Below are 23,620 nucleotides of genomic sequence, written 5' to 3'. Positions count from 1 at the left end.
TGAGTTTTAAATCAATCAATTGAGTGGGGAATCCAGATCAACCATTCAATCTAATACCCCTTGAAGTCAAGAAAACTGTACGCAAGCGCAGAATTACCTAAACAAACAATGGAGCCAGAATGTATATCAAATGTTAATTAAACGACCTATATGGTTTTTAGTTCTTTATGGAAGTTCAATATCAAATATCAGTTTCATAACGGTGACATATAAGAGAAACTCCACTTCAGTTCTTATATGACAGAAATAGATTTATCCGAATTCAGAGAACTCTCGCATTTTTATCAAAACTAGGGAATTCCCTCTGACGTGTTTCTAAATTTATAAAAACACTAAATATAAATACTGCTTAATTCTGATTTTCTGTGTTGTTAAAAACACGCATATAAGTCAAGAGAAATATCAAACATGAAGAATATGAAAAGAACATTATAGTAAAGTTGTTTAAGTTCAATCCCTTTGTTTGTTATTACCTTTTAAAGCAAGACACATAAGAATCTGAGATGTTCCTTAATGTTTAGAATAAAACGATTGACGTGAGGGCAATGCCCTGAGCCACTGGTATAAGTCTACAGATTGCTTGAAAGCAATCGTATCCCAAAAATCTGTTGCAAGACCTGCAAAGTTCTTACCAATTTAAATACAGTTTGACCTTTTCCATATGATAATGTTATGTTGTTGTATAAATTTTAAATCACAATAAATATCTTGCCCTGACACTTGCAATAACAATCTATACATATGGAGCTTATCATATGGACACTACTGATTTGCGTTTAGTGTCTTGTTTCTTTGTTGTAGTATACGATACATTTTTTTTTACTCATTTCACATACATAATATCAACTGAAACTGAATCTGGTTAGAACTCCACTATTCACCAAATATATATATATTCATTCCAAATATATACATATTTTCAACACCATAAAATTAACATCACTGGTAAGCCAGATATGTTTCTGTTTTAAAGTTCTGTGTTAATAACAGTGATTGATAATTTAAGACTTTATTCAACAAAACCAAAGAATAAGAAGAGAGAAGTTGAATTCTATAATTTTTTTATGAAATATTGATGGACATTTGATGCTATTACTACCTTGAAAAACTTCCACAGTTATAAAATGTGAAGTATCTTGACACAAACAGCTTCCTGGTTTCTTCTGATCGTATCGACAATGTGGCATTCTTGCTGCCTGAAAAGATTCAATATTTTTAATATCAAAGTAATGCTTTTTATAAATAATTTTCTAAATGCTTTATTAGAATTCATTGTAATATTGTATAGTATAGTTTTAAGATTCTTTTTTACTTGGGCTGGTAATAATTTATCAATTATTCTCAAATCTCCAGCTTAAATGCAGTGTGCTAAGTGGAGAAGAGGCAAATACCTGGACCCAGTTCACAATAGGACATTTAGAACAATTTAAACCAGATCTGTGTTTTTTTGTTCTGTTGTATTTTTTTCTTTCTGCATGATTTCTTCATGTTGTAACTTGGTGCAGTTTTTTGCTTCAAATTGATGAAAACTCCAAGAACCCCAGAATAAAAAATTGAACTTTTGATTCAAGGGTAGCACTTACTTTATCCATTTTTTTTCAAGTGTGTGTATCAGTGCATTAACACATAAAATTAATTTGTTATTTCTATCTATACACAATATTTACAGTTTTACTGGCAAATAGGTCAGACCCATTGCATTTTTACTTGTAGTGTGAATGCAGTGGTTCAGATTAGACCAATAGTGATCAATTTGATTAAAGATAATGTGAACGCTAACTGCTTTTATTTAGATCGATTAAAAAAAAGCTAGTGTGAACAGGGTACAATTTAATGCTATAATAAAAATGTAAAACTTAAAAAGTCTTGTAACAAACCTGTAGGTCCAAAGTCTACACCAAGAGAAAGTATCTGAGGAGTTTTACAGCTGATACCAAAGTTCCATGAACTAACAGGAGTGGCTTGTTGTTTGTCACCAAAGTCAAACACACAGCTATAGTTTGAATCACGTGGTATATCTATGATTGACATGTACAGCTGAAATCATATATATATATATTAATATAATGTCGCATTATTAGGTATAAAGTGTAATTCAAGAAAAACACAAGAATTGTTTACAGCAAATCTTTTATTGTTTCTTATTCACAACTTCCCTAGACAGGGCACAGATTAAAGCTATCTATTTATGCATAGACACCTGTCAATTGTTGAAGTCTATGTAATTCTTTAGAATTAAGTCTCATTCACCTCATTGCAACATCTCCTTTTTTCGTGATTATATTTTTCTGCATTTGAAATAATCCAACATTTTTCCTATCAAGCAATACCTGTCAAGTACTTTGTCAATTCTTTTTTCAAATTTTTAACGTGTGTTAATGAATATAATTTCATAAATAAAAGAATCTGTTGCACAAAATAAATATCTATGATTTTCTTGTAATTTTAGTTGTGTAAATTTTATATTGAACGTGTACATTAAAGTGGGAACTTTTGTAAATGCATCTGACAATTTGTCATTTAGCAGTGAAAAAATTAGAATTAGCAATAAGCAGGGTTTTATTTGTTATTTATACTAGAAAATTGCATACAAATATTGACAATTTAAGCAGCATTAATCTGATCAACAAAGGTATCAATTGTGTGACCATTTCTACTCTACAGTTGAAGAGAGACCACTCTGATATTCATATTGTCTGTTTGTTTGCAAATACCAGAATACTATAAATGATCATTTCTTATGCATGCAAAAAAGATCTGTTCTAGCCTTATCCTTTTATCAATTAAGCATAGTTACCGTAATATCCTCTGTTGAAGATGCCATTGGTGGAGAGATGTTGTCAATAGCAGTGCAGTCAGTCAGAATTTTCCATCGATCTGAGCTCTGGTCTGCCATGGAACAGTTTGATTTTAAAGTACATCTGAAATTTATATTATTGGATAAGAAATAATCATTTGTTCAGAGAAGTGAAAGAAAATTGTAATTTATAATTATATAAAATATGCGACAGCGAAAAAACATGATGTAATTTTTTTAATACTTTTATCAACATGAAAAAAAGCAGTATTTAAAAGATGTATGTGAGTGTTATAAAAAAATACTATTAAACATTCTGCAACTAGATATGAACAATGAAATGGGAATTTGGTTTTGTTGTTTTTCAAACCTCGATTCCGATGATGTTATATCCTAATGAATCCTACTTATAATGTAGTTTAGTTAAGTAAGACTTTGTAAGTACCTTGTGTTTAAGACATAGATGGCATAGACTTTTCATAGTATATGAACCTTATTTTTCTAGTTTGAATTGTTTTACATTGTCATTTCTGGGCCTTTTAAAGATGACTATGCAGTATGGTCTTTGCACATTGTTGAAGGACGTACAGTGACCTATAGTTGTTAATTTCTTTGCCATTTTGGTCTCTTGTGGAGAGTTGTCTCATTGGCAATCATATCACATCTTCTTTTTTTATATTCAACATAAGCAGCATATAAAATTGGTAGTCTATTGAAAGATATAATTGTGTGGGCTGAACCTCTTGTGGCACATGGGAATTTAGTAATTGATACAAAATATAAAACAGATCAGTAAAAATTTGAAAATTGTGTTCCATAAAATCATACACTACCTGTTTTCCAAGGTGCACCAGCCACAAAATGGATCTTTACTGGCTAAACATGTCGTACAACTGGCATACTGTCCACAATTCTCTACAGGCACCTTAGCAACCTGAAAAGATCATTTGAAGAATTATATACAATTTCAGACATTCTTGATACAATCAACTGGTTTCAGATTTGTGTATAAAATGAAATTAAATTTCAAGTAGGAACTCAAGATTGTATAATGAGATTGCAGTGTACTTTGAAATGGTGAGTTAATATCAAAACTAACTGGTCAGACATCCATATATATATACTGTTAATTCAGAAAATCAATGTTTTTATTACTGAGAAAAAAGAGCGACAGGGTTAAAATCACAATAATGTTAACTCGCACTTTGAAATTATTTATATAAATCAAACAGGATTTTTCTCAATTATTGCATAAATTAAAACTGCATTTTAGTCTAAAATGACAAAATTGTAATAATAAATGCACACAATAATTTCTGAATTTACAGTGCACTGATGTCTCAATCTCATATATAAGTTTGAATATGTCTTCTATATCTGATGTACATTGTGTTTCTTTATTTATTTTAAAAGTACATCATGTACATTGACAATCTATAAATTTCATGAGATGAAGTGTTTTCATAATTTTGTATAAAATTATCATTTATGCCCATTTTCTCTCATAGGTCGATGTTAAAATATGTCTACACTCTTGATTATTCAAGTCCATGTTGAACTGTCTCTAAACTGTAGAAGATATATTGTAAATACATTTGAAGCAGAAAGAGAATATATATGTATGGTTGATTCAGGAACATATTTTTTTATATAAAAAAAGACATTTAATAAACTCTAGTCATGTACGATTACAAGGGCGCAATTATTCGTAATGCATCAGCGACCAGTGGTGTTTTACATTTTATCTACACAAACTACAAAAAAATAAGTAGCAATTCCTTTTTCTATAAATATCAGCAAGCAAAAGTTGACTAAAATGCAGATGAAAAACAATGTCTTTTTTTTTGCGCTTAATGAAAAAGGCAATTTGTTATGGCTTCCTACATACATGACATACAAAATACCATAATATTTTCTATAAATCGTAAAATATAAATTGATCTTCTGGATTTTTTAAACTTAATAGCACAAGCCTTCGATTTAAAGTAGTTCCAATCCTGTATAATCAAATCAGAAACAGCACATGATTCTATTCTGAGTACCATTTTGGCCTTAAAGTTGACATCTCATAGAAAACTAGAGTTAACCCACTTTTATGGACATTTATGAATTATGGGAAGTAATGTAATTTCTGACCTAAATATGCACACCACTTCACATTTTTAAAACTCATTATAAAAATTTCAATCCTCAAAATTTTTATCAGGCTATGATCAAGTACTCTTAGTTTCTTATCCTTATCCTTATCCTTGTCCTTCCTCCTTTCCTTCCTTCCTTAATCAAAGTACTTAACAACAAATTAATAAACAATGTCATAGCAAATTAAAGCTAATACATTGTTAAAGTTAATAGTACAATAGTAATTGTTAATTACTTCCACTAGCAGCAGGAAACTTCCAAGAAAAGAAGTCGAATGAGAAATCAGATCATATATAACAATGTTATACCTAAACTTTATCATTTTGAAAAATTATTAAACACATGCAATACCTTGACACCATTTAGACTTGTTTGCAAATCAAACATGTCACATTTGAATTGCTTTGATTCAATATAAAAACCTAGAAAAAAACATGGGACTGACACTACAGTTTGGGTTATGGTCCTTTTTAAAAGATTGAATGGTCACATATAGTTGCTAAAATGCACTTTTTTTGGACTCTTTTGGATTGCTGACTCCTTTAAAAGAATACCACATTACCTTATTATATGCATTCCTCACAAATTTATCACCTGTTCAATAATAAACTTCAATGAAATATTTCTTAAACCAGAGATTTTTAATATTGAAAGAATTCAAAGTCTATGCATTTGACCAACTTAACTTTTGGTGACCTTTCCATTGTAACGAGTTTACTTCTAATAAAGTTTCTATGAAAAATACATAAAAATAAGGAAAAGCTGAGATTTTTTTAGGCAACTTGTATTGGACAAGTGCAGGCTCAAAAATTCCTGCATTAAATCTGTTCAAAACATATATTATGTCGGTAGTTAGTCTATTTTGTTTTATTTACTGATGAAAAAGCCTCAAAAGGATTGACAGTTGGTAAAATTAACTAAGACGAGGAATACAAATTTTGAAAATTCAGACTACAGGATACATCATCGGTTTAAAGAAAGAGCAACAAAAGGTGGCCGCCAACAATACCTACCAATCTCTGACTCGTTAGGTACAGATTTCTATGGTCAAAGTCATAGTATGTATCCTGGTTAATAGGACTTCCCTCGTCTATGACCAGCTCTTGATCATATTCTTTTGCCATAGTCTTGTTCTCAATAACGATCTACAAAGTGGATTAATATAAATTAGTGCATTGCCATTTAACATCCTTGTCAAGAAAAATAGAAGTGCAACATTCTAGTTAATGAAGTAATATTAAGTGGTTTATTTTGCTATATTTCTGAATCCAAACCTATCAGGGAGTGTTTCATGTTTTTCTTGTTCCTGGTTCTGATCTTCATTAAAAATCAAATTTACAAGAGGAAATATTTTTATAATTAGGCAACAAAAACAAAAATCCTTGCAAATATCTAATACTTTACAGACTTATTATTATAGTTGATGTGTGGAATTATTGTAAGGTGTTACTGTACATGTCTGTCTGACAGAATTTAGTCTTTACTGTTAATTGATAGTATTTGAAATTTTACCAAAAATGATGCATATTTAAATGTTTCAAAAAATTAATTTAACGATACTGAATTTTTTCTATTGTTTTCTTTCGACTCTGTAATAATAATAATAAGTTGACCTATTGATTTAAGTACTGAAAAAAACAATCAAAATACAAAAATTAAAATTGCCTAATGACTCATGAAAATAAGGTCACTGTCAAATGAAACTTGCCAGACTGACAATCATTCCATACATGGATAAGAGTTGACCTATTGTACAAAGTACTTGAAAACACAACTAAAACACAAAAAAATAACTTTGACCATTTTACCATGAAAATGAGGTCAAGCCAGATAAAACCTGCACTACTGACCCCTAACAATTGTTCTATACACAACATATAGTTGACCTACTGCTTATAGTGTCTGAGAAACAAACCTAACCATGTAACTTTAACCTTGATCACCGATCCATGAAATGAGGCCTATGTCATGTGAATCCTGTCTGACAGACATGTGGACTTGCAAGGAACCTATTTACCCAATTTAGTTATCCTATTACTCATAAAAATTCATTTGATTTTTTTTTTTCAAGCAGTTACTGAAGGCCACAGACCACAATTAATTCCTCTATCAGTTCTTTATAACCTTTTGCATCATTAAAAAAATTGCACCATGCACTTTTGTCCAATTTTTTGTGTGTGTAATGTATTGTCCTAGTCCAAATATATATCCAAAATTCAGAAAGATTGAAGCAATCACTTTTACAAATTTAGCCAATACACATCCATACCCCTATTGACAAGTCAAGAGATGTTCCGAAAACTGTAAATATCACCTTTTTGCACTTGACCTAATCACTCATTCCATATCAAAATCAGTTAAAATACAACCTCCAAAAATTTATTTGACCTCTCTTCTTTCATTTCCACCCAAAAAGATTTAAGGAATGAGTGAGGAAAGGAAAGAAAAAAAATTAAGGAAAAATACACTCTAATTAAAAGGAACTATATTCGTGGACAACGAAAAGTGGGGTCATTAATTGTGGTCTTGGGCCTATTAGGGGCCTAAAACTTGACCAATTCTAATAAAACTTGGCATGATTCAAGCTTAGTATATTATAAAACAGGTTACAAAGTTTCAAAGCCATATGATACCAAATAAAAAAAATGTGGCATTTTTTATATCTGAATTTTGGGTGCTGAATCGTGGCGTTGAATTAGAACAATTAAAACTATCAAATTTGAGCTTCTAAAAACCAAAAGATACCAAAACTAACACTTTTTAATGTCTCTATGTATAAGTTAACATCTATTTAAAGCAACAGAAAGCATATTTCATGTATCAGACTTATGCAAAATGGCCAGAAGTTAATTTTATATGAGCCTGTGCCAAAAAATAGAGGTTTTCAATTAGGGTGAGGCCTTATATCAAATGTAATATTTTTCACTTACCACAATTTTCTGAAGTTGTTAAGTTATCAAACAAACTTTAACAGGTTATAAATGTACTTTTGATGGAAATATAAGTTTCAAATAGCATAACGCATGTGGATAAAATGGTCTTTAGCAATGTTATGCTTAAAAAAACAGATTGCCAGTTTAGGCCGTTTCCCACATTTGCATATTTAAAAGCATATAAATGATATGGGAGATGGAGATATACTTCTTTTTGCTAAAATCTGTGCTCAGATATGATAAAACATGGAGCCTGGATGTAACAAGACTGTCACTTTCAACTATATATGCAGACAGTATGGTCTGATGCAAAGTTTATTAACTTTACTGTTTAAAAACTGAATGAAATGTCAGCCTCAAAAGGCCTATATTTAAACCACTAGCTATCCAACAGAAGAAAGTAAAGGTAGTCTGTGAAACAGAAATGGTTAAGCAACCAGTAATAAGTGTTTTTGATGTAGGTTCAGTGCAATCTGTTTTGGAATACAACTTTTAAGTGCATAGAACTTCACATTTCACCTGCTGCGTATACTGACCGTTAGACTTAGACTATTAAAACAGCACATTTTGCACTCTTTGTATGTTTTTATCTACTTTTTTTTGTGTTCAGAGTTCACAAATAAGTTAAACAACTGAAATAAATACCACAAACACAAATAGATATCAGAAAAAAACTGTCAGAGAGAAATTAAGCATGCTGTTTTTGAAAAAATAGTGAAAAAAGTGAAAAAGCTACATTTTAGGTATTTAACCTGAAAAGTGACTTTTTCACAAAATTTCTATCAAATGAAAGTGAAAATCATTTCTTCTCATATAGTTTGACAAATCAATACCAATAGATCATTCAGAAAAGATGCCAAAGTAAAAATTCTAAATTTGCTGAAATGCACCTCTTAGGCCACAGACCACAATTAATTCCTCTATCAGTTCTTTATAACCTTTTGCAACATTAAAAAAATTGCACCATGCACTTTTGTCCAATTTTTTGTGTGTGTAATGTATTGTCCTAGTCCAAATATATATCCAAAATTCAGAAAGATTGAAGCAATCACTTTTACAAATTTAGCCAATACACATCCATACCCCTATTGACAAGTCAAGAGATGTTCCGAAAACTGTAAATATCACCTTTTTGCACTTGACCTAATCACTCATTCCATATCAAAATCAGTTAAAATACAACCTCCAAAAATTTATTTGACCTCTCTTCTTTCATTTCCACCCAAAAAGATTTAAGGAATGAGTGAGGAAAGGAAAGAAAAAAAATTAAGGAAAAATACACTCTAATTAAAAGGAACTATATTCGTGGACAACGAAAAGTGGGGTCATTAATTGTGGTCTTGGGCCTGAACCATGAAAATGAGGTCAATGACAATGGACACATGATAGACAGAAACTTTGTAACATTTATAAGGTATCGACATACAAGGTATGAAGCATCCAGGTCTTCTACCTTCTAAAATATTAAAGCTTTATACAAATAGTTTACGCTGCCGCTGGACAACAATACTCTTGCATGCTGGGTGTGTGTGTTCATAATTTTAATTAAGGGGTCATGCTAAGTATGGTCTTTTGAAACCTACTCCTATGAAATGTGTAATTTTTTTTCTAACAAATTTTTCAAAATGTATCGCTAGAAGATTTGGAGATTTGCAATATAAAACATAAAACTACTAAGAAATGCTACCTTTTTCACATGTCCATTTGATGTACCAAGGAAAGCTACAGTGAAGTTAGAAGTTGTGGTAAGTGTAACGGAAGTCAAAGCAGTATTTTCAAAGACAATGGCAGGTTGAACTTGAGCACCAATCACTCCAGATATTCTTCCTCCATAATAACTTTTCATGGTAGTGCACAGTGTAGGTCCACTTCCTATTACTGATCCCTTTGACAATAAAAATAAATATTTGAGTCATATAGAACAACTTCATTGTAGAGTTTTAAGAGTAAATAGTACACTGAAGGATATATTCTTGTCGGGTTTAGAAATTTTTGTCAGATGTCTGACTCCTTGGTTTTTTTCCTACAATACAGAATAAGATATTTTGCCCCCCCCCCCCCCATCCCCCCCCCCTTTCCCCATGTCACCAACTTTTAGACTTCAATGGTTCATAAAATGCTCTTCTGGTTGATCATTGATTATATCATCAATTTCAAGAACAGTAAAAGTGACACCGCCCAATTTCAAATTTGATCTGTATTATATGGTAATAAGCATTATTTATAAGTTTATTAATATTGAATTGAAGCAAACTAAAGTATTTTAAAAGAGTATGGAAACCAAAAAATCAGCATTTTCTATGTTTATAAAGGGGCATAACTCAAGAACATTAAAAGTGATGCCAACACATTTCGAACTTGATCTATATTATGTGGTAATTAGCATTGTGTAAAAGTTTTTGGTTGAGGCAAACTCAATGACCCCTGTGCTATGGCAGGGGAATAAAAATAAACTATATGAAAGCTTAGTTTGGACATTTTTTATAGCAATTCAAAATAATAACAGTTCTTTCAGCATGGAAATGACCATAATATACCTATACAAACTGATAGACTAATTTTGTCACAACAACATTAAAGTGGAGTTAAAGTCTTACAGGATTGTAAGTATGTTTTATTTTATCACTTTGCACTTTCACATTTTGACTGAACAATTTGTTCAATATTCTGACCAGTTGAACAATTTGGTTTAATAAAACAAATTGCAATTTGGTCAAAATTTTGAATGAGTTGCAATTGGTGGAGAGCAACACTAACAGTCAAGTCACTGTAATAAGGCTGCATTAAAATGATGAACAATTTAATTAAGACTGCAGGTTAATAAACAGAATAAAACAGAGTTTTTGCTCCATGTTGCTGTTCCTTTGCTTTTGAAATTTTTGTGCCCATGTAGAGATTTTGTGTCATGAATTGATAAAACAAATTCTTCAATTCTATTGATTATGACACTAAATAGCTAGAGGATTAGTTCATAAAGAATACCAACCTGATGTGTACAAGTAGCACCATCGTCAAAGTTTGCCCCTTTCATTGCTTCACTTCCTTTCTGACATTCCTGTATATTAAACTTCATTTTATCTTGTATTTCATCAATTGTATATATGCAAACTGCAGAATCTGTTTTTCCGTTATGCCGATTTTCAAACAGAGCGACAAGAATTTCACTGCTTTTAATGTCTTGACTGTTAAGCCCAAGTTTATTCCGTAAATTAAGACCAGGTATGATAGTTTTTCCGGCACGCACTATATTATAATTTGTAGTACTAGTATTTCCACAAGTAAGCGGTATATCAATATATGAATAAAAGTGAGTATCTCTATTGCAGGTGAGAGATATCCTAGACTGCGAGGGTTTAGGGCTTGCATTGGTTTCACAGTTTTGAATTAAATCAGATGGCTGATAAGATAAAAAATATGTATAATCCTGAATTGAAAAAGCTGATACATAATCAATTATATATTTACTGATTTTATCAAAAATTATTTTGAGAGCAGAAGGAGGCTGTTGTTCAATAAATGAGGATTCCTTATACAATGAAAAGGCGCTTCCATCACTAGTAAGTTTTCTCATACTTAGAGCAGGTATATCTTTACGTCTAAGAAAAAAAACATTCTTGTTATCTTCATCCTTGCAATGAAGACTGATTGGGTATGATGCTCCAATGAATAAAATATTTTCGTTCAAATTTTGCTTTACAATCAAACCCACAGTAGAATCACTTTTTGAATTAGCTACAAGGTTCGTATGATTTCTCATAGACAATTTCTTGCTTATATTTTGTAAGTCCCTAAATTCACAAAAACCTTGAAATACACTGCCACATACAACAAGACGATCATTTCCATTTGTGTTGGTTTCAAGGAGTAAAATTTTGTTGTAATTATCGGTCAATTCTTTCTTACAAGCAAATCCAGTACATAAGTGATTATCTGGTTCAGGGCCTGTCACAAGTTGTTGTTGTACTTCCAATGATTGACTCAACTTGAAAATCCGATTGACAGCACCAACATAAAACATGTTCGTGACATTATCATGAACAAAGTGGGTGATGGATCCATTCAAACCATTTTCATCCTTTAGAATTTGTTTTTCAACTTTATAAGATGACATTGCACTAACCACATGTATAACACATACTAAGAATAAAAGCATTTTTTCCATCGTCACTTCAGATATATTTGTTTCTCGTACCCCACTTTCAATTGCTTACATCCAATACCATTCATAGTTACGAGTGTTTCAGACAATAGTTGTCACAGTTTAACTGCTGATTTTCAGAATGACTTCTGTCACAAGTACACAAAGCCATCATGATTCTTTATCTGAAAAATAAATAAGGATCATTAATTTTCAATTTTTACTATAGACTCAGATTTGGTTACTCCTTCAAATTGATTGAGTCATTTAAGTTTCTTAACACCCTTGCTTCCTTCCTACCCAGTTCCCATTTCCTTAGTCTTCAACTTATTTTTTGTAATCTCTTAATCTTATTCCTTTTTCCTGCTTCTCTCCATTTTTCCACCCTCCCTCTCACTAAAATGATTGCCCCTCCTTAAAAATAAAATGCTTGCTAAAAAAAAAGAAGCATAAAAATATAAAAGGCATTCTCTACACATTGCATAACTACTGGCTTCCAAAAAAGTATATAGAAATATTTTATCCCTCTTACTTTTTCAAGAAACTGTTGACACTTCATTCTTGTATCTGATATAGAAATTGTATCAATTTTCCAGTGTCTTCAATATTCTCTTTATAGCCCTATACAGTAATTTTTAAAAACTTATCTGCAAGCAGTACAAATAATTTACAATATTTCTTTATACAGCTGCTAAAATTTGGCTACTTTTCTATTTTATTCTTCAATTTTTTTTTATTTAAAACATGCACATAAGTGAATAAATATCTTGTCAAAATTTATGACTTCTGTCTGCAATGTTCAGTCTCCAAGTAACTTGAAACATTATTGTGCAAGTCATGGTTTCCCTAAAATTATTTTATATCTATGGATGCAAAAAACATTAAACAGGTAACAAAGTGTAATTTCTCTTTTTTGTTCATTTAGTTCTCAATGCTGGTGAGCAAACAAAAGATATAGAGTTAATTCCCTTGAACAGAATTACATACATTTATATATTTCAGTCAGGTAATACACCCCGACAGATGCATCCTATTCAAAACAACTCGTGCGGAAATTAATATTTCCCTTTCTTTTTATCATAATAGACAGCGATTTTCAAATGGGCACAACCTTTTATATCAGATAACACGTTTCTTCATTTTAACTATTCAAATAGTATTTAAACTCAAGGTTATGATTTACAAAAAAGATAATTGCATGCACAGACAGTCAAACCATTGTATTTACGTAACACTGTACAAGTGTAAAATAATTACTTGAAATTATAGAATCATTAAGTGGTGATAACCTAAGCAGATGTGTTCTAACATTTATCAAATGATAAATATCATGTGACAGTTGTATAAATATAAAAATTTCATGTCTTCTCTGTTATGCCTGTTTTGTCTACAAAAGTCTAACAAACTGAAATTCAATTTAAAAACTTCTCATTTTTTAGTTTCTATCGAATTCTTGGTGGACTATTGTTTATTTATATCTGTCCAACAACATTTTCTTTTATTTCCCCTTCAAACATAACATTCTTTTTATTATTCTTTTTTCCTTTTTTTTTCATCTTGTACCCTCCCCATCATAACCATCCTCACTTCACTTTGCTGTATTGCCTCTTATATTTTTGTCTCCTCAATTGATATTACTTTCTTGTGTATTTTAAGTTTCCTATGGTCCTATGCATCCTCAATCACAATATAATAAGAAAACAAATTGCATGTCCTTGTCACTTTTTAAATACAATAAACCCCATAAAATCAATTAAATGGTTATTGTAACAAAACTTAGAAAATACCAGAGGCAGATTTAGAGGGTTTTCTAGGAGCCTGCCCCCCACCATATATTTTTTCGGGGGAGAAAATGGTTGATAATTAAGGAGTCACTAAAACAAGACTGGATATATAGGACCCCCTCTTAGGCAGTCAGTGCTCTTATGAGAATTTCTGGATCACTGAGTACAGATTGAAAATTTGCAATCAAATTTATTTATTTAACCATGATTTACAGATAACAAAATTCCCACTTAATAAAATGTTAATCTTTTACTTAAACTTGTGTCCCAATTACCTAAAATTAATATTTCATTTTCTCTTTTCAAGCTGCCACCTCCATAAAAAGCATCTTACCTCACAGAAATTAAAGTCTTGTTTCTGGCATGTGTCAAAAGTAATTTAAATTTCACAGCTAGTAAAAATCTGATCATAAAAATAATTAAGGTAACCATATTGAGATTTTCATGGTCAATTGAATTTGAGATGGATTTTACACAGGTTTTTATCAGTTACCATCAAGGATGACAACTGAAGCATGATGCTTCTACCCTCAGCTGTTTATACCTCCACACAAAAGAGTCTTTGTCACAGTTTTTCACAAGTCAATAAAACACTGTGTTAATGAAAGACCACAATCAATGAGAACATTATGAAATGAATAAATTCAAGAAATAAAATTAAATGATTCAGTTTGTTTCTATAAATTTATCATTAACTGGAAACCTCTGGACTAATAGAAAATATTATTTTACAGGACAATTATGTAAAAAGTTGTAATTAAAGCAGCACTATTATGTAATTACCTGCCATGGTGATATAGTATGAGCTAATTGTTAACTTAATGACACAACTGTTAAAATACATAATAGACTTTTATTAAAAGAAAATTGAAAATGAATCCAGTTTTAAGTTAACATTTTGTAACAGACTAAAAAAAAAAACTACATGTTTTTTTTTAAATATACTTGATGCCAAGATTGATACAGAAAAATTAAACAAACTTCTATGTTGTGATGTTATGCTATTGTTTCGGAAAAAGGGAGAAGGTTTGGATCCATTAAAACGTTTAATCCCGCTGCAAATGTTTGCACCTGTCCTAAGTCAGGAATCTGATGTACAGTAGTTGTCGTTTGTTTATGTAATATATACGTGTTTCTCGTTTCTCGTTTTGTTTATATAGATTAGACCGTTGGTTTTCCCGTTTGAATGGTTTTATACTAGTAATTTTGGGGCCCTTTATAGCTTGTTGTTCGGTGTGAGCCAAGGCTCCGTGTTGAAGGCCGTACTTTAACCTATAATGGTTTACTTTTTTAAATTGTTATTTGGATGGAGAGTTGTCTCATTGGCACTCACACCACATCTGCCTTTATCTAATTATGCATGTTTTGGATTTTATATCATCTTAATATTATTTCATATGACTTTGTATGGTTTAATGACAGCACAACTACATTATATCATGTAACATGCCTTGCATCTAAAGCTTTACTTGAAACGAAAAGATTCCTTTCCCAACATATACAAACTATGCTGTCCAACCTGGAATTGGTATAACAAAACAGTTGGCATTTATTAATATAATAGAAGCAGTGGTCTGAAGCAACTGAAGTTGTTATTGTTTGAGTGGGAAAGTGCAGACAAAGCTACCCCTGTTCTTTCCCCATTCTTAAACAATACAATCCTATCGTGCCATATCTTATATTAAGGTCCACGCGACAAAAATCCTCCTTTATATCTACTCATAAACAACATAATGGCATACTTCATTGGTCATAACAGTCACATCCCAAGTTTCAACATTTCTTTTCAATCAAAGGGTAATTTTCCACATAAATATACAAAAGTCATCAACTGCTTCAATGTCAAATACAAGCACATGTAACAAAGCATTTGCCCATTAAGTTAAGGACAAACCTTTTTTCTCTCAAGAGGTACATAAAAGTAAGTACCTTTACTGCATAGGGTCTTATTTTTAACATAATTAGTAGCTTGGTATAGACTGTATTTCCTCTAAGGTTTCCTGTGTCTGCAGATGTAAGATAAGTTTTAAGTACATCATGTGTAACCCACCAGAAATTTTAGAAACTAACTTAATAACAACAGTCAGCTTATCAAATAATTCTTTCATTATAAAGCTTATTAAAGATGGTCTTTCTCCAGTTTATATCATTTTTCAACAAGTCAATAAAAATAATTTATGAACATGCACAAGCAGTGTTAAATTAATAGTCTGGATCTTTCCTTCCATGTAAAGATACAAAAATATCAAGTCTAAAATGACACTTGTTTACCTTCAACAAATCTGTTTTTATTTTCAGATACACTTCAACATGTTTGTTAAAAAAACAGAAAGCAAAAGAAACTGCATGCATCATTTTAATATGTTCTTTTATCCTGCAATTAGCAAACTATTGAACATATAACATGTATACAAATACATTTTTGCTTTATATGTACTTGTACAAATAAAGTCTCCTGTTACCCCACTTCCATGATGAGCAATCGGTAATATGAATATTTCTGTTTCCTAACCAGTTCATTTTGGGGGTCCTCTTCGCAGTCTGCCTTTCAACTACGTCAATTTCTTTGAGAAATTAGTGACAGATTTAGTTTTATAACTAAAGTTTCAAGTGTTTGGAGTAATTTCAGGATAAACACAATATATATTGTCGAAAGTATAAAATTTATTTGTACTTGCTACGAAACAAGAGAAAAGCTTGGCAGAGACTCGCTTTTGGTCCTGTTTCTAAAGCTCATACAAATAAATCTTATATTTTCCGGCAACATACATATATTGTATATTTACCAAACCTCCATGCTGTACTTTTATCAGGCCTATAACAGTAACTTAGTAGATGTTATTTGGTGAAGTGAAAAATTAAATTAAGAGTTGAGCAAATTAGATTAACATTACCAGCTTTATGTGTAATAAAAAGCCTGTTATAACATTACTTGCCTAGAGATTACCAGGGATTAACCCCTGTTGTTTTGATTTCCAGTACATCAGTTTTCCTATGTATTATGACACAACCTTAATGAGTTCTACCATAAAAAGTTCATCTACCCAGCAAGACTTATCCCTAGTTAGCTGTAAAACAATTACCTAGCAGTGTTTTGGCAGTATTTTATGGGAAATATTTTTATTAACATTTTGTAGAAGAGCATTCTGTAATGAACATGATGTCTTTAAATTTGTAATTGTTCTAAAAATCATGACTTTAAACTACATGAACTAATAGCATAATAAAAAACAATTCATTAAACCAAAAAAAATGTATTCTATATTTTTACTACAAGTATTTGCTTAAAAATTCAGTTATCTTACAAATTGCACAAAAGTGAAATAAATATATAATCAGTATCACAAGGAACTTGGCACAGTGCTTTGTTATCAGAGGTTATACTGTTAACAAAATAAACTCTATGTAACACACTTTAGGTACTAACATAACAATTCTCATGTCCTGACAGAATAATACTGTGTAGACAAAGTTCACCTGTGCATATATGCTCTAATTTGTTTTCAGTTATAATAGTGTTTTCATTTATCATATAAATGCATGTTCATTTTTCTACCTTTCAGCCACTTTGTTTATAGAAATTGTTAACCAGTCCTGATTCAAGAATATCTGCCCTATTCATAGATAAATTCCTGTCATCATGTTATACAACATCTATGGAAACTGGGAATATGTCAAAGAGACAATTACAATGCAACAAAGAGCAGAACACAGCCCATGGCCACCAAAGGGTCTTCAACAAAAGAAAAGTCTCCACCTCCACCACCCTGAGGTAGGCTTCAGCTGGCCCTTAAACAAGAATTAATACTAAGTTCAGCAAAATGGACACCACACTAAACACCGAAACATCCAAATGAACCAAAATATAAAAAGACATGACTAGCACAGGCCTAAGAGGTTCCTGATTAGGGACAGGCTTAAAAATGTGACATGTTTAATTGCCTTTTGTGAGACACTGCAATACATCTTGATGTGCAACATGGTTGTTACCGGTAAAAACATCTAGTAAAGAATCAACCCAAACTGGTGCTAAATTTAAGGGGTTGTTTTAAACTTGCAGTGAGGTGAGTTTTTACAAAGATATAATGCTAGAGTGCAAGGTGAATCTCAGATGAAGAACAGCGCTATATAATATTAAAACCAGATGTAGAATGAATGTCAATGAGATAAATATTCATAGACAAACAAGGTTGGAAACAATAAAAGCACTGTTCCTCAGCTTTTTGTAATTTTTTTTTCTAATTTTTGTGCATATAACAATTTTATATGAGGAATTGATGTACCATAAACATTTTTGGAGAAGTGTACTTTTTTGTATCAATATTAAAAAAAAAACCAAACATGACAAATAATTAAGTTAAAATAGCTTACCCATTTGTTAGAAGACTTATTTCCTCTTAACACATAAATGTTTATCCAGAATTTCCACTTAAAACATTCCTCTATAGAAACTTAACTAAATCCAAAAGAATTTCCAATGTTTTCTTCCAAAATTCTCCAAAGATTTGTACAACGTTTACATAAATATTTACCCCTACTAACATATCACAAACCATTTAATCTCTATGTATATGGATCATCTCTGCATGAATTTATCACTTATAAATTATCCTTAGGTCATTTCTAATTAATTCTCCTTGTAAATGAGGCACATCATGAAAGAAATATTAGTATTATAGCTGTCAGAACCAGTTACGATTAGACTGTGATCAAGTTTAGATTATCACATGTGAAAGTTGTATGTTTATCCCGCCATAATTAAAAACATTTTAACCCATTTGTTCCACTACATAAACTGTAATGTTTACATGACGTGCCTTTCATAATCAAATTTCAAATAAATATACTCTAGATCGCACACATGTTTGTTAACTGATGTGATAAGTTCAGTGTGTATTTCAAAAATAACCTTCAGCAATATATTTCAAAGTTCCTTTTTAAAGAAGAATACAGCAAGTTTAATTCTTAGAACACCATCAAAATGATATTATTGATCTCATTGATTTCTATATTTATAAAAGATGTAACTAGGAAGTTGTGCATTACCGTGAAGCCTTCATTCACATCTCTCCATCCTTGGCTGACTATATTTAAGTAAATGGAGTGGAAAAATAAAGGTATTGCATGCATTAATTTGTTCTTTATGTACATATAAAGAAGGTTAAACACTTTTCCTTACAAATGTGTTTTGGTAGACAATTTATTTTAAATTCCACTAACTTCCGATCACATGGAGTACATTGTCAATAAAAGTGATATTTTCTATAATTTTATGAGAGAACCATTTGGAAAACTTTATTAAAATAACACTCAATAAAGTGTGTTGTAAGTCACTGTAGTGAGCTTTACATCAAATAAGAACTCTTATTTACCGTACAGATTTTAAAAAGAGATAAAAGATACCTTCAACACAAGTCGAAAAATTAATTGACAAAGCAATTGCAAAAAAGAAAATAGAAAACAAGACATCTGTAAATCTACAAATGGAATGTAATAAATAGTCCAAATTTGTTCATTTGCGTGAGCAGAATTAAAAGTCATTGTTTATCCCAGTTGTTTACACACCTTTAACATGAAATAGACATGGATTAACCACAAACAATCCATCACTCTATATTATATTGTACCTATCCTGCCAGTACATTTGTAATTTTTCTGTTTATCATCCAATTTCATAGGTTTCTATTGCACCAGATATTATGAAAACTGCACCTCGCAACAAGTTACATGATAATAGAAATAAAAGGTTTCATTTTTTCATCAACCACACAATTATTGAAAATTGACACCACTGTGACCACAAAATTAACCACCATTACAGTAAAGAAATTGTTTCAGTACAGTTTATTAAATAAAATAAGGTTCTAAAATTATCTATTCAGTTAAGACTTGACAAAGAAGATTTCTATATAGGAACGGCATCAGGCAGTGCGATATTTTCAAGAAAACAATTTCTATCATATTTTTTTATTCATTTTTATTTGTTAGTCTTGTATTATTTTAATTTTAGTTTCTTGTGTACAATTTGGAAATTAGTATGGCGTTCATTATCACTGGACTAGTATATATTTGTTTAGGGGCCAGCTGAAGGACGCCTCCGGGTGCGGGAATTTCTCGCTACATTGAAGACCTGTTGGTGACCCTCTGCTGTTGTTTTTTTTTTTGGTCGGGTTGTTGTCTCTTTGACACATTCCCCATTTCCATTCTCAATTTTATGGTTTGTATATAAATCAATCAAAGTCCAAAATTGCAGAGGGACCAGCTACTTGATGGTTTGATAAGTCTCCCCTACCCTAATACCTAGTTTCTCATTTCTTATTTCACAGTTTGTCACATCTGCAGGTCTTTTATATCTGATTTTACATTTTGGGTTTTGCTTATCAATGGAGTGCTTAAACTCATGTCATTTGGACCCGATGGACTAGTTGTCTTTATTGAAAATCATACCACATTTCCTTGTACTTTCACATTCAAAAAGCTACATAAAACCATTTTCTTGTAAGGTTATACAATGTAAGGATAATTCAGGGAAAGACCACCAAAATATGATGATCATAGATTTGTGTTTAACGTACCATGGTTAGTATTACATGCATTATCAGGATATGAATGTGTTACTTAATGTGATATGATTTTTAACATGCAACTTCACAACAGTCCCCAGGAAGACATGAAAAACTATCATGATACAGTATAATTCTGACTGTATGGCAACCAATATGGACAAAAAAAATACCAATAAACTGTAGATTATCACAAGATTTATCAACTTTGTAAAAGCAATTATGATCATGTTAACAGTTTTGAACAAGTAATGTTTGGCGATTTCAACCCTCTCCTCTCATCTTGATTAAAAAATTGAAAAAAATAAAGAGTAAATTTTCTCTACATTTTCTTGAATTATTCAAAAGACATCAAAAAGCAACAAACAACTGTATGTAAATTATAATGTACCAAAAAGTTTCTAATAACTCGCATGGCAGCCATTTATATTTCTCAACTGCAAGAAAACTAAAATAACATATAATCTTAATACTTTCATCCTGAAAATTTCAGGGAACATTCAAAATTTTCGATAGGATCTTGAAGCTAAGACTTACTTATACATACTTATTTCTTTAGTATTACTAACTTTTAAAAGGAATTTAAAAGTAAAATTTTGGTTTGAACAGTAGATATTGCTTACCTTACATGCTATAGAATTATTATTAGGAAGTGTTTATTAGTATGTCCTCCATGTCATCTCATTAGAACAGGATGTCACTTATCCTCCAACTTGTTACTTATACATGTAGTATGATTAATTCTATATTCAGGTCATTTAGTATACCAGCAAGTTCAAGGCCGTAACAAGGCATATTATTTTAGTGAGGCAAAATAATTGAGCCGAGCGAAGCGAGGCGAAATTTTTTTTTGGAGGGTATGAAATGAATGGTGCAAAATCCTGCATTCTAGGCATTTCCAGAGAGTTTGACAATGTTTTAAATTTGGACATTTTTTATATAAATTTTTCATATTTAAAGACTTTTACTAACACCAAATTTTTAACAACTTTATTTAAATTTATATGTTAGATAATGATTCAAATATCAATTTGAGTCTGTTGTCAGAACCAGAGACATATATACACAGAACATAGAACAAACATCGATTCAGTAGAGTTTGCCAATTTTTCTTCTAAGGCCGGTTTCGTCAAATCGTTTCAGTATATTTGGTCTGCTGACATACTTATAGCGATAAACATGGAGCATGTCAAGACCGCACAATCTCTCGCCACTTATGCATGCTCTTTTCCAAGTTTTCAGTCGCTTCAGGGCAGTCTGTTTCTAGCGGTAGCACACTATCATCAACACAATAATCGTTGTCCTCTTCCGATTCCTTCTCTATCAGCAATTCGGTAGCAGCATGGGTAGTAACAGTTTTGTTTGCAAAAGGGAATTAAGCTTTCCTGTGAGCACCATCATACAGTCGCAGTTACAAAATATTAAACTCGCTTTTATGCTACCAAAAGGCTTAACAAATTAGGGATAGAATAAGATAAGATACATGAATATGATTCTATCTAGAGTAATAAAATAAAATTGAGAATGGAAATGGGGAATGTGCCAAAGAGACAACAACCCGACCATAGAAAAAAAAAACAATAGCAGAAGGTCACCAACAGGTCTTCAATGTAGCGAGAAATTAAAATTGATATGGGTACAGGGGAATTAGCCGGGAGTTTACGAGGTTTACATGTAGTTCCGTAATTTCAAATTATTTCTTGAAATAGTCGATGGTATTTTAGTTCCAGAATCTATATAAATTTTGGGGTTAGGGGTTGGGGGTTTATACGATTCCGAAACCGCGAATATAAAAACACGAAATTTCGAAGTCCCGAATAAGTCAACTAAAGACAAAATCCCGTTTTAAAGATTTTACTGTTCTTCAATAAATTTTAAATTGGAATATGGAATGTTCTTTCAATTTTTAAGGTTAAAGAAACATGGATAAAAACTAATCCATGTATGTTTCATATTATTTATATTTTATTTATCTGTAAAGAGAAAGATTAAAGTTGGTGAAACAGAGAAATGAATACACAGACAGGATTGTACCCTTGCGATGCCCAGTACTTGATTTGTCAGTCTATTTATCGTTTTTTTTGGATTAGTTCTAATGAAGTTATATTCAATACTCAGACTCTGTTCACAAAAAAAATAGTTTACTAGAATTATTCCTTCTTTACCTTCAGTATCGCTTTTCCTTTTTCTGCAAGAGCCTGTTTTTAATCAGAAATTCATGATGCTTATCGTTACTAGGTTAATGTAATCGAGAAACATCACTTGTTGAGATGCTGAGTTATATCCAGGAAGAATCTTTTAAAAGGAATGATGACAAGTTATAGAAATTAAGGTTGAGACAGAACAACAAATGACTATTATATTTATATACATATATATAAAAAAAATCTGTGTCGAAATTTTTGTGAGGCAATTGCCTCACTTGCCTCAATGGTAGTTACGGCCTTGAAGTTAAGGAGAAGATAACATATTTTCATACACAAAAACAAAACAAAGTTTTTTTTGAGAGTTGTGTTTTACTGTCGTCATGTATAATAACATCAAAGCTAAAACGCAAAAAAGTAAACTGATTAATTGAAATATTTTACCAAAATAGTTATCTTATAAAACTCTTTAGTTTTTAATTCATCAAATGAATAAAAATTAGATCTTAATGGCGTCTACTTACATAATCATATTTATAGCCAAATATTTGTGAATTAAAACCTGATAATTTGTACATAAAACCAGATGTACAGACATGCTGTGTACTTTATCCATTACAAACCTTTTAAATCAACATCCACTGCCAAAATATTTAGAAAAATCATAAAAATCCCATGTAAACATTATTCCCAACTAATACTAAACACAAGACCTCAACTGATCTGACACAGAAATAAACTATGACACTTGAAAAATCATATAGTTAGTAATCAAACACCTCAGATAGAAAGTAATATGACCATCTCAAGTACCTACGCTTAAGGGTCATTTAAAAATTGTGAATGTAGGTGGAGAGGCTCCAATGTTAATTAACTTTCTGCGACCATTATAACCTTCCAATCTAAGCCAGACACACCCCACACAAAGCAAATCGGTGAAATTAATTGAGAAAGAAAACAAACAGAAATGTAGACAGCTTTTTGATTAAATTGGTCAGTTAATTTATACTTGTACTCACTCTTTAAAGTTTAAACCAGCAGAGTTAGTGGTCATTAGTTTTCTTCAAGTCAGCGTCAAACTCTCAGATGCAAGTGTACTTTTTATATATAGTATAATGAATT

At 31.1% G+C, this 23,620-nt stretch overlaps 1 protein-coding gene across 4 annotated transcripts in view; it reads right to left on the bottom strand.

The window, feature by feature from the left end:
• Positions 1–23,620, bottom strand: part of LOC143075957 (plexin-A4-like) — a 124,237-nt gene that overhangs the window by 33,276 nt on the left and 67,341 nt on the right. For all 4 annotated transcript variants that reach the window (XM_076251577.1, XM_076251570.1, XM_076251560.1 and 1 more), the window contains exons 5-11: positions 10,856–12,192; positions 9,557–9,754; positions 5,950–6,081; positions 3,631–3,731; positions 2,798–2,921; positions 1,878–2,037; positions 1,100–1,196 (exon numbers count right to left, since the gene is read on the bottom strand). In XM_076251577.1, the coding sequence (XP_076107692.1) occupies positions 1,100–1,196; positions 1,878–2,037; positions 2,798–2,921; positions 3,631–3,731; positions 5,950–6,081; positions 9,557–9,754; positions 10,856–12,031 (1,988 nt within the window). In that variant the 5' untranslated portion in view covers positions 12,032–12,192. The remainder of the gene's footprint in view (positions 1–1,099; positions 1,197–1,877; positions 2,038–2,797; positions 2,922–3,630; positions 3,732–5,949; positions 6,082–9,556; positions 9,755–10,855; positions 12,193–23,620) is intronic.

This window comes from Mytilus galloprovincialis, chromosome 1 (genome assembly GCF_965363235.1).
Source record: "Mytilus galloprovincialis chromosome 1, xbMytGall1.hap1.1, whole genome shotgun sequence".
NCBI classification, from domain to species: domain Eukaryota; kingdom Metazoa; phylum Mollusca; class Bivalvia; order Mytilida; family Mytilidae; genus Mytilus; species Mytilus galloprovincialis.
The sequence above is the reverse complement of the archived record's forward strand: the minus strand, read 5'-3'. Positions and strand labels throughout refer to the sequence as shown.